The following is a 12,675-nucleotide window of genomic DNA, read 5'->3' as shown; positions in this document are numbered from 1 at the left end:
GAAAGAACTGTTGAAATCTGTGATTTAAACACAGAAATAAACGCTGAATTAAATCTCATCTCTAGTGGGCAGATTTAAAGTGCCTTTTGTTTTATGTTTGCAGGTTTCATTTGAATTTTACGTGATGTGTTTAAGCCCCCCGGCCCACCAACAATTCTCTCCCCCTGTGACTCTCTTATTTTATGCCTCAGGAGAAGAAGAAAAAAAAAATCTCTGCCAGGGCACGTCTCAACTGTGACAGCCCCGCCCATTACTATAGTCCTGTGGTTTTGCACCTGCCTCACCACTCCTGCCACTTTGAGCGCAAAACCTCCAGGAGCTCCTTTACCTGCACTGCAGCGCTGACTGAGCCCTGACGACCCCAATCCTCCTCTGCTGGTTCCACAGCGGCTCCATCACCGTCCACTGTGGACAGGTATGCAACATGAGGGCTATCTGAGCAGCAACTGCAGACCACCTCAAACTGATGAAGACGCAGCGGTGAAATAAAGACAATCGTTGCATCCAGCAGCTGAGATTTTGGTGAGTGTTTCATGTCAGGGGAGAGAAATCCGCGCGTCCGCGTGTCCTTGGACAAGTGCTAAGTAACGGAGGAGTGGGACGTAAACATGCATTAAGTGACAGTGGAAACCAGGTAGGCTACTACGCAAGAGCGCTCCCTCCGGACCTCCTCGCTGAACTTTACCCGCTGAGCTTTGACGCGATGGCTGCTGCTGCTGCTCTGGGGGAAGTTGGAGGCGTCTTGCACGGCATTGACGGTGTCGCGCAGTTCGGGTCCCATTTCTTCCTGACCCCCCTCGGGGACAGTCCGACGCTGCTGGGGGAGCACCTCATACCTGGGGACAGGCTCTCCCGGAGCACCACGGCGGATTTAACGCACCTAAAAGGGATTCTAAGGAGAAGACAGTTATACTGCAGAACTGGATTTCATCTGGAAATACTTCCGGATGGCACAGTGCAGGGGACGAGGAAGGACCACAGTCGTTTTGGTAAATACTTAGATTATTATTTTTAACATATTTCAAATATTAAAGAAAAATATATATATATAAACCAACAGTTATAATAAAACAAATAGGAGGAAGGAGGAAATAATGAAAGAGTCGAAGGAAAGTTATAGTCTATTTCTGATTCCTTAAAAGTCTTGATTGTTGCAGTAAACTGCTGCTGACAGAGTTGAATTTGGATTGTTGAGCTTCTTTGATCGGACTCTTTCATCTTTGTTGAAGTCTGTACAGAACAACTGTGTTATTCTTCTGCAGGTATTTTGGAATTCATAAGCCTTGCTGTTGGATTGATAAGCATTAGAGGGGTGGACAGTGGACTCTATCTGGGGATGAACGACAAAGGAGAGCTGTACGGCTCTGTGAGTACCAGGTTTGATTCATTTTAAACCTTGTAATGACTAACAGAGAGGTTTTTTGTTTTTTTTCCCCACTCTTAACATTTGGAGAATTTCATTTTTAAGACAAATAAGTAGTTAAATGTTTTTTTTTTTTCTGTTTCTATATGATATGCTTACAACTTCTCCTGTGCCGTACCTTTTGTTTCCAGGAAAAGCTCACAGCTGAATGTGTCTTCAGGGAGCAGTTTGAGGAGAACTGGTACAACACATACTCGTCTAACCTCTACAAACACGGAGACAAAGGGACGCGTTACTTTGTGGCATTAAATAAAGATGGAACTCCAAGGGACGGGACTAAATCCAGGCGGCACCAGAAATTTACCCACTTCTTGCCCCGGCCTGTGGACCCCGATCGTGTGCCAGAGCTGTACAGGGATATCCTGGGACACAGCTGAGACCTGGATGCTCAGTCCAGATCAGGAATAGCTGCTTAAAGCCCTGGCAGGCAAGGAAGAGGGACGCAGGCGGGGATGTGACCGGCGCAGGCTGGAGGACAGCAGCCCGAGCAGCAGGGATAAAGGCACCGGGGCCTCTTGTAGGAATGCACGGGCCATCTCTCAGCAGCCAGGAAGACGGGCTAGAATGTCTGCACGCTCGGCATGAGGGGGTCGTTTGTTTCAGAGGCCTGGCGACCCTAAAAGTACCTGTGTGGAATTGGAGGCAAATAGGAAACGCAGCCGAATGGTCGTGGAGCATCTCCTCTGTTGTCTGTCGGACAGAGATGTCAGCGAGCGAGAAGTCTGTGGGAGTCTGTAACATCTCAAGATGCTCCTTCTGTTTGTGTCAGAAAGATGTAGTTTGTTCAGAAGGACTTTGAAGGAATTCTGTATTTTTTTTTTCTTACCTGTGTCTCGACCTGTTTGAAAGGAACAAAGTGTACAAATTTATTTATTCAGTTTAGATACATATATTTATGTTATATATTTATTTATTTGAGAATATATTTTTACAGTTAGAATCATATAATATAGAAAAACCACTAGAAACTGTATCAATTATATAAAAACTGAGACACTGTACTTTTATGTCTTTTATTCAACAACAAAAAAAGCTCAGCCATTGATGTACTGTAATGTGACCAAAAATATAAAATATATTGGCAAACCTTTTAAAAAAAAAAATAAAAAAAAAAACATATTTGAGATGCATTTTATCACAATGTGGCAACTATGAATCAATTTTTTACATGATTTGTCTTTTTGATGTGGTAAACATAACCAAACCACTGTTACATGTTTTCTAAGGAAAAATCTAAAGTCAACAAACTGACAATACAAACAATAAATTTATCAAAATCTGATCACAATGATTTTTTTTTATTATTTTTTTTTATCAGTTTATAGGATCAGAGATGAAGGTATTTTGTTCTTTCTCACTGTGTCCACATATGATTAATATTCGTTTTAAAAATAACTTTGTAAAGATGTGTACTTTACTGGTTGACTTTGCCTTTCAGAGTTTAAACATATAAACCCGCTTACGAGATCAATGTTGTCTTTCTTTATGGACACCATTAGGCCGGGAGACGAATCGTAGACCTGATGCACGGTATAAAACTTCAAAGCCTCCCTCCTGAACGCTGTGAATGCAACAACACGATCAGGGCCAAATAAAATCTGACCTTCAGTTCAGGCCCTGCAAGTTTAGCAGCTGTATAAAAGTAGAGGTCGCAGCGATAAGGATGAAGTAACCCCTGCTGACAATTTGAGGACTGCAGACTTGTTGACATAAACAATGGAAGTCAATGAGGCCAAGATGTCTTCAGGTGGTGTCTTATTCTTTTTTGTGTCTTTATGTTAAACATATTTAATGGAAATACTGTCTTTATTTATTACTCATCATTTTAAACCAAAGAAACATTAACCACTCAGCTATATTTTAACTGGGAGCTGAATTTGGGATTTATTTGTAAGAAGCCACCATCTCATATCTGTGCACAGTTTCCTCCACGGTTGGGAGCAGATCCGTGTTGAAGCATGAAAGCACAGTCTGTGATCTGAGCGTGTGTGTGTGTGTGTGTGTGTGTGTGTGTGTGTGTGTGTGTGTGTGTGTGTGTGTGTGTGTGTGTGTGTGTGTGTGTGTGTGTGTGTGTGTGTGTGTGTGTGTGTGTGTGTGTGTGTGTGTGTGTGTGTGTGTGTGTGTGTGTGATGGTGAGCTAATGGGGGTGTCTCAATATGGATAGTCAACCCTACTGCCAACTCTCTCCTGTCTTCAGCATGATACTGTGGGACTTTCCCACCTTCACACCTTGAACATCAACACGCTTCTGCTGTCGATTAATGACAGCATCCCGGAGTGTATTATAACCTGCGCACACATGGACATCCCCTGTCCATTGAGTAAACACACGCAGGCAGGCCTATTACAACATGAAACAGATTTCTGCTGCTTGTTTTTGGAGCGAGACTGTCTCTGCCTGTCTTTCTTTGGCTTCCTAGAAAAGTTAACAAGCAGAAAAATGAAGGCCGGGCGTGAGTCATGCCTGTTACATCCCATCTTTCCGAGCTGAAGAGAATGTTGTCATAATAATTTGTCCATGATTTTGACCTGCACTTTTTTTTTTGTTCTTGTTTCTGTTGTTGCAACAAGACTAAAGTTTCAGCACCGGGCTCGTCGCCATTACCTTTGTAGCCATGAAAAGCAGACTTTGTGCAAATCTAAGAGCGTAACCCCCCACCCCCCTTTTGACATTTTGAAGGTCATCTCTCTAAACACGCTGGAAATCCTGGCTTGTGATACCTGATGCCCAGAAGTGTTCTTTGGCACTTGTTTAACCGATGTTTTTGGAGTCTACTTGGCCCTGAGACAGATGCTTTTGTTCCCACTACTCCTCCTCCTCCAGGTGGTCTGTGGCTGCTCGCTGAAAACACTTAAACCCCTCATCCGCACCCACTCTGGAGGGGCGTCTCACACGCTTAATGGACGCTCCCTGACTTTCATCACCTCCTCAGCGGCGGCCTTAAAGGGCTCTCGAGGAAACCAAATCAAGTGTGTGTGTGTGTGTGTGTGTGTGTGTGTGTGTGTGTGTGTGTGTGTGTGTGTGTGTGTGTGTGTGTGTGTGTGTGTGTGTGTGTGTGTGTGTGTGTGTGTGTGTGTGTGTGTATGGCATAGGTCCACGGGCAGGTGTGGAAGTCAGTGATCTTCCTTGTCTATCTTCACAGTCCAGTCAGACAGCGCAGGTGTTCCCTCAGCACTCAAGCTCTCACACTCTGATCTCAGCCCTGCTGTTTGTCAGCTGGGGATATGACTTAGCAGCAGCAGCAGGAGGAGGTGGAGGAGAAGGAGAAGGAGGAGGAGGAGGAGGAGAAGGAGGCTGGAAATATAGCCGGCTTTGTTGTCTGCCCCGAATTATCAGAGAGCATAATTTCTATATTTAGAAGGCTGCGTTCGGGGAAGACAGGGGAGGTGCCGAGAAGCTCACCTGTTGCTTTAAAGCTGTGGCCACTTCTAAGAGTGTGTTTGCGCAGGGATGGTGTCTGCAGCTTTGTGTCATTTCAATCCTGCAACTATTGATTTCAGGCTCTTTGTTGTTTGTTTATTCCTTAGTAAATTGCTGTGCGCACAAATTATTAGCTGCATGTGTGTTTATAGGGATTACAGCAGAAGTGTAAGTATAGCGTTATCCACTTGATACTTTTGGGCTTTTATCTGAGGCCAGAGAGAGAGAGGGAGGCATCCTGGAAAAATCTGCAGCCAGTGTTCCCAAATATCATCCATTCATCTAACAACCTGTCATCCATCCATCATTCATGTTTTGTTGCCTGATATAAAAAATAATCTTTCTCACTTCCTGTATTATATTTTGTTTAAGTTCAATAATCTTTAGTGTCATAGCTGAGAGGACTTTGTGGTCTACTGTTTGTAAGCGGCAATTAGAGCAGCATACCTGGTTTACTGACACCCAACATCGCAAGCTGTCAGCTCCAGTGGAAAATATGCTCCTCTGTTTGCATCTCCATGGAGACTTGGGCAGAAAACAGCCATGTTTAGATGCTGTGTGGAACAAAAAGAGAGGAAACCAGGGCACTGTCATTTCTGCACAGTTTAGTCTCTCAGTTAACAAGACACCCATCGTGAACAAAACAGTGGTGCGTTCGCAGTCACCGCCAGTGACTGACAGTGTTGTGTTTAACTAAAGGGATGTGAACACAGAAGACCTGGAGGAGGCTGAGCCGAAGAATCTGAGCTGCTATAAAAGACATGCGGGGAGTGTGCTGCACATTACACGCTGCATGTTCAAAGAAATGACTGGGTTTTCTTTTCATTTTATAGTATACCTTGCTACCTGCTACATTTTTATGCTAAATATATTCATTTTTGTCCGACTACCTTCATTCAACAGTTGTAGTCATTTTGCATATTAAGATGTTTGCATAGTAAACAAATAATCAGTTCATAAAATGTCATGATTTGTTAAAGATTATAGCTTCACTTCAGCCAGCTACAATGTTGTTCACATGTTACACATCCAGCAGACAAAACAAAATGCTCCGCTGTGTTCACCAGCCAGTAGAGGAAAGTAATGAAGTACATTTACTTAAGTACTGTACTGAAGTACAATTTTGAGATACTTATTTCCATTTCACGCTACTTTGTACTTCAACTCTATATCGTTCTTTCTGGTCCACAACATTTATCTGACAACTTTCGTAACTTTTCAGATGAAGATTTGACACAATGGATAATATAAAGAGCTTTTAAAATACATCACATTGTTAAAGACTAAACCAACGGTCTCCAAAAGTCAGGGTCACATTTCAGACGTTGACTATGAGTTGTTAACAGCTCCGCCAAATAGTGATTTTTCAATCTGAACCTCATATGTTTTCATTTCTCTGGATATTCAAATAATCCAAATATCCTGGGAAAAGTCAAATATGAGGGAAAATGTCCAAATACTGAAATAACTTGGTGAATCAGAACTTTGTTTTTTGTTCTTTTTTCTCTCAGTAATCATCTGACGACCCCTCACATTTATCTGCTGTCTCTGGCTATAAAATTGTAAAGGAAGGACTTCAAACTAGCTCCACCTGCAGTTAATCGTTTTAGAGATCCAGCAGCTGCTCGCTGCTTCTTGAAGCCAAGTGAGAAAAAAAAGCTTTGAGAGTGAACCAAAACAAAGCTGCAGATTGTTAAACCCAAAAAATCTGCTGAAAGACATCAAAATTCTTTGTAGATCATAAAAAAAACAGTGCATTAAGATTCCATGTAATTTAATTCATCAGTAATAATATTAGATGGTTAATTTATATTACTTTATCGATTCTTAATGAGACATCATGCATGATGACTCGTTTTACATTCTGCACTTAAGTACACTTCTCCTGATTATACTTCTATACATTTATCTTTACGTGTCAAATGCAGGGAGAAAAACAACTGTTAACTTCTTCCACCACTGATTGAGCTTAAAGTGTTATGTGTTTCTGATCATTTTGTCAGTTTAGGTTTTTGAAAACGACCTCCTCTTCGTCTCTACCAGCCTCTTCCTCCAACCCCCTCCGTCCCTCACATCTGCTGACCAAACCGGGGTGTGAGTCCCTCCGGAGCAGACGTGTCACCCCTTCCTCTGGCCCATGTGTCCACATTACAGAGTCACAAATTAGGTCTTGACATTTGGACGCTATAATTGCCCCCTAAAAAGCATGAGGCATCAATTAGGCTCTCAGCAGCATGACAGGTTATCCCTACAGGACATAATAGCCATGCTGGACTGCTCAGCTGGACCGTTCTACCAGGGCACATGCAAAACACACTCAAACACACTCAAACAAACTCACAAATATATATAGTTCACTGGTGGGTTTTGGTCACAGCCATGCCAAGATAGGCCATCAAATCTGCCAATGTGGTTTATAATTCTCATTAAATTTTATACATGACAGCTGTGTGACAATAATGTGTGTGAATCCATGCTGGGGGAGTGGCAGAAAGTCTGAGGGAGCCGCTGCACTAAATAACAGCATAGATCCCTTTGATTTCCCGACTCTGGTGCTGCCTGGCAGTTTGTGATCCCACAGGGCGTGGAGATCTTTAGGGTCAGAAAAAAGGTCAATTGGTTCATTTCCATAGCTTCCACTTTTAACATTCTTGTAGACTTTGGAAGCAATTCAATCAGCAGTGAAAACACTGGCGAGCCGTTTGAAATTACCAGCAGTCGTTAACGATGCAGCGCACTCATAAACAAGATGGATGGATCCCACAGAGAAATACAATATTAACTGTGTGCAGCACTGAAACATTTTCAGATATGAGTTGGATGTTTTTCAGTGCTGAATGATATTGGGCAAAATGGATATAATGTTCACTTAGAAGATTGGCTATGATTGAATAAAAAGCTTTAAACACTGCAACCGTAATATACGAGTGATGAGGATTTCACACTTTTTTTTGTTTGGGGAGATGAGACTTATTTTAGAATTGTATATATTGGCTTCATAAAAAAATTATGTGGACACAATAATGTACGAGGTAATCAAATACAAAATGTTGTGTGTAAAACAAATGTCTAATAAACATTTAGCTTAATCTGACATATGAATCAGAAACCACTTTGCAGGGCAGCAGATATTCTTCCAGGAGTTTACGTAACACATATACACAGAAACATACTCATATACAGTATAGAAATATTAATTTAGATTAGATTATTTTATTAATCCACAGAGGGAAAACGAGAGTCTGCAGCCATACTGGAAGCTCTGGTTGTACTTGCTCACATTAACATGCTCACATCTTCCAGTGGCAGAAATATTTAGATCCTCTACTTTGGGTGTAAGTACAAATCCAGAAATGTAAAAATACTCCAGTAAAAATCGTGCTTAAGAAACTCCTACTTTATTAAAAGTAAAGAAGTATGAGCAGCAAAATATAATTAAGCTACCCTCACAGAAAAAACATGAATTTCACATGCAAAAATTGATGTGATCACATGTCCCCACATACATGTGATTGTGCAACATGTGAAATATGTGGTTTTGGAACATTTTCATTGTGTAATGGGTGAAGCTCGTGTAGGTTCCCATGTGAAAACCTTTCCACATATGTTATCATATGTTGTAACATGTGGTAAACATGTGTCATACGTGTGATCACATGTGTCACATGTGAAACAAATTTGAAACTGTGTTTTTTCTGTTTTTCTATGAAAGTAAAAGTTCTGGTTTGATCCCTCTGACTAATTTATTATTGTACATGAGACTATAAATTCTGCTGCATCAATGTGTAAAAGTCATGTTACTGTTGTAGCTGCTGCACGTGGAGCTGGTTTGAACTATTTAACATACAGTTTCATATCCAGGGATATACAGGGCAGGTAAATCACAATGACTGGCTGCAAAATGCCCACAGTGCCTCAGATGACAACCATAAACACACACAGATTACCTGTTTCAACAAATTTATGAGAATCAGTGACACTAAAACAAAAAAAAAAGGAGCAGTCCTAAAAATCTGTAGCAAGAAAAACAAGCCTTTATCTCTTCATCAACAGATTACATCACTGTGTGAAGTCAGGCTCTCACTTAAATATGTTTGTCTTGATACATTATGCCAAGTGTAATTGTCTATTTTGACCATAAGGGCAGCAAACGTCAAAGTAAAGAGTCCAGCTATGTGTGACGCTCCCTGGCTGGCTGATAGAGGGAGACTGTACTCTCGCTGCCTACCAGTGAAAGTGGAAATGTGCTTTGTTGCCCCTCAGTCAGGCGGAAAATTGCAAACCCATTTGTCATTGTGTGCCAAGATGCAGAGGTCAGTCAATGGATTCCTTCATGACAAGCTTATGGAATCGAATGTTTTTCCACGGCCTCACCCTTTCACACCTGCACCTCCAGGTAAAATAACAAAACAAGGGGAGAAGGAGAGAAAAGAGGGCTTAGAGCGAGCAACTTAAAGACAGGGGAGAGAAAAACGATATGCGAGAAGAATTTACCGTGAAACCCTGTACGTCTATTGGCCATTTCAGCTCATTTGAACCCAGTATACATTTAGCTCACAGTGGCAGAGGAAACGCCAGATTCTGGCCTTCGTCCAAACCCGAAGAATACCACTAATTATTCCTGCGTGTGACCACAGAACATTCTTACAGGCTTAAAAAGATGCTGTTTGTTTTCCTCTAAAAAAGAAAGCAACTGCTTAATTTGAGAGAAAAACAGCCACACTTAACAAAACTTTTCTACCGCTTGAACCTGCAGAGAGGCTCCGAGCTGCAGCAACGTTTCCCACTGATCTGACAGAAAGTGACCTTATTCTGCTTCAAATCAGGTTTTAATAGTTTGAGTGAGTCTCAATGTGTGCAGCAAACAAATCCTGCTGAGGTTGAATGGGATCAATGGAAGTGACAAATAGGCTGGTTTTTCTATTTTTGTTTGCTCGAAAGATCCCTTCAGAAATACATATTTCAACAAAGTTTCAAGGAGGACTTCCAAGATCAGTTTCACCAATTCAGTATCCGACTAAAAGTGAAACATGGTCACAATCTCCCCTTCTGTCTGAGAGCTATGCCGTCACGTTTGCGAGAATTGGGTTTGACCTTTGACCCCTGACCACCAAAACTTAGTCATTTCATTCTTGAGACAAATTTAAAGGAATTACATTTTAGTGATCTACTATTATTAATTCATTTTAACCAATACTTTATTGTTGTGGTTGTCCAGGGTGGAAATCTATTTTATTTCTATATTTTTATATTTTTGGGATCATTGGTGATCATTCTTTAAAGAAACCCTCACAGCCTCCTTGTCACCAATGATCCCAAAAAATATGAAAATGAAATAGAACTTGGTTGAACACAGCTGCGGGTCATTTTGACCAGAGGACAACACAAGGGTTAATTTGAAACGAAACTTGTAACTATACGTGTAAATTAACTCTGTAATGTAGTAGAAGTCCAAAATATCATCAAGTGGAATTTCTCAGGTAAAGTACAAGTACATGTACTTAGTTACATTCCATCACCGGTTCAGAAAGAAAGAAAGAAAGCCAGTGCACAGCTGTATAGACTGAACTGAATGTTTGAGATGCAGCATCTGTCTTCAGTCTCCGACTGAACTGACAAGTCACCAGAAACTCCATTTCTTCCTGCTGTTTCCCTCCACTCTCTCTTCTTTATGTTATGTTTTCAGTTTGTCCCTCCGTCTGTCCGTACGTACCAGCTTTGTGAACGCAATATCTCAGGAACTCTGTGAGTGAATTTCTTCAAATTGAGCACAAACACTCAATTCATTTTCAGGAAGAACTGATTAGATTTTGGAGTCAAAGGTGAAGGTCACTGTTACCTCACAGCATCCCGTTCTCCTGAATACAATATCTGCAACTTGCAATTTCACTCAGTTTGAAACATTTTCAACTTGCATGGATTCATCTTTGCATTCATATTGGGCAAGTTTATATCATTCCACTGAATTTGCATGCAATTGCACTACCTCCATTGCTTTCTGCTGGAGCACAGGGTCAGAGGCTGTCTTTGAAGTCTCCCCCTGTTTACTATACAGTGCATTACATTTATTGTCTGCCATTTTATTTGCGTGTCTAAATTGTGCGTGTAAGTATATCCACTTTAGAGTGCCCTGAAAAATTCATCAGCTGATTGAAAAAAGTAGTGTCCTCAGCATACACACTTCTCTCTGCCAACAGTCCCACAATGCAATGCCTGAAGTGCCTGAATCAATATGTCAACAAAGCTCGAGTCTACAGCCAAGATAGCAGCTTAGTGAGGTTGCAATTAGGCAGTCATATACTTAGCACTAACTGCCAACATCAGCTCACTAAAATGCTCACAATGTTGATGTGCTGATGATAAGCAGATATATTGTTTACCATATTCACCATAGTGTTAGAAAATTAATATTTACTGATTAGCATTATATGCAAACTACAGCTCACGCTTTTGGGAATGTCATTGGTTTTGCAAATATTATTTGAAATGTAAATTTTGGAGGACATCTGACCAACAGGCCAATCTTGCCATCCTTTGAGCTGTGCTGCGTGCATGGCTAAAAATTCCCTGTTTTCCAAAAGTAATTTTCCCATAAATCACCATTATAAAAGATACATAAGGAAAAACCCTGACAAGAAGATACATCTAACAAATAAAGTCATATGTTTTACCCTTTAATCCCAGACAGTTTAATGTTCACGTAACATTCCCAGAACCTCGAAATGTACATTTGTGTAATCTGGAGGTCGAGCTGCCCAAAGGACGGAGACAAATGGGCCGTAGGACCCACCAGGGAGAGAAAAGTTTGGTGGAGATTTGCATAGTCTCACTTTAAAGTGTAAAATTCCATTTGCACTGTTCTTAGAAGGATTCTCGTCAAGTAATCCTCAGATTAGGAAAACAGAAATCATTTTCCTTTCCCTTCTAGAAGAATGTGTTAAGTAATTGTGGACAGGTTATCTCCTATGTCAAGACAGTTTAAACACAGCTTTGCCATACAGTGTGATAATCTGCAGCTCTCATATGGTTACATTAGATAAATCACAGGGCTAAACATGAACAAGCCCCGGCGAGTCACGAAGCTCTGAGAGTGCCTCCAGAGTCCCGGTTGTTTTGGAGAATAGTGAGGAGTCTGAGCCAACACAGAAAACCACTTCAGAGGAATCAATGTGAATCAATAGACCTGTAATCTGCTGCGCTGCAAACGCTACATTCAATCTCTAATTATATCACTTATGAATAATATATATGTGAAGCTGAGTGTAAGTGGATTGAAACAGTTTATAAAACTATTGTGATTGTAACCTCAGATCACATTAAAATAGTTCTTTATGAAAACAGAAGACTTTTCGGTGCGTGAGCTCACTGCTGCGGCTGCTCTCGCTGTGATCTCGGGGAGTGTTAGCGGTGCAAAATGTTGTGGGGAACTTCAAACAGGCGTTGTAGCAGAGCTCAGATCCTCCTCCACAGTAATAACTTTGAGTGCTTCTGGAAGGAGGAAATCCCCTGGCCAGGAAAGACATCACTCCACTACAGAGGCAACGAGAGGGGCCGTTGAACACAGCCAACACACAGACTACACCTTCAGATAACAACACACAACGCGAGTGGATGGTGCTAAACCAGTGACACAGTCAGTGTTAACTCAGATACAAACTTCCAATTATTTAAATACCACTGAATGTAAATCTGAGGTACATTATACTTTTGTAAAATAGCAACAAATATTGCCTTTGTGGTGTTTATCGTAAAAGATATACATTACCTCAAATCCAGGTTTCTAAATCAAGTAAATTAAGCTGACTTAGAATCTATACAACAATATCTGGAT

The 12,675-nt window shown here is 41.2% G+C and overlaps 1 protein-coding gene across 1 annotated transcript; it reads left to right on the top strand.

Moving 5' to 3' along the window:
* Positions 1-37: 37 nt before the first annotated feature.
* fgf20b (fibroblast growth factor 20b) lies at positions 38-2,876 on the top strand. The gene is made up of 3 exons (XM_069696770.1): positions 38-989; positions 1,263-1,366; positions 1,555-2,876. The coding sequence occupies exons 1-3, from the start codon at positions 704-706 to the stop codon at positions 1,798-1,800; spliced, it is 636 nt and encodes a 211-aa protein (XP_069552871.1). The 5' UTR covers positions 38-703; the 3' UTR covers positions 1,801-2,876.
* The last annotated feature ends 9,799 nt before the right edge of the window (positions 2,877-12,675 follow it).

This window comes from Brachyistius frenatus, unplaced genomic scaffold (assembly GCF_029030835.1).
Source record: "Brachyistius frenatus isolate BFR_SWC_R1_liver_20210118 unplaced genomic scaffold, ASM2903083v1 Contig_22, whole genome shotgun sequence".
NCBI classification, from domain to species: Eukaryota; Metazoa; Chordata; class Actinopteri; family Embiotocidae; genus Brachyistius; species Brachyistius frenatus.
The sequence above is the reverse complement of the archived record's forward strand: the minus strand, read 5'-3'. Positions and strand labels throughout refer to the sequence as shown.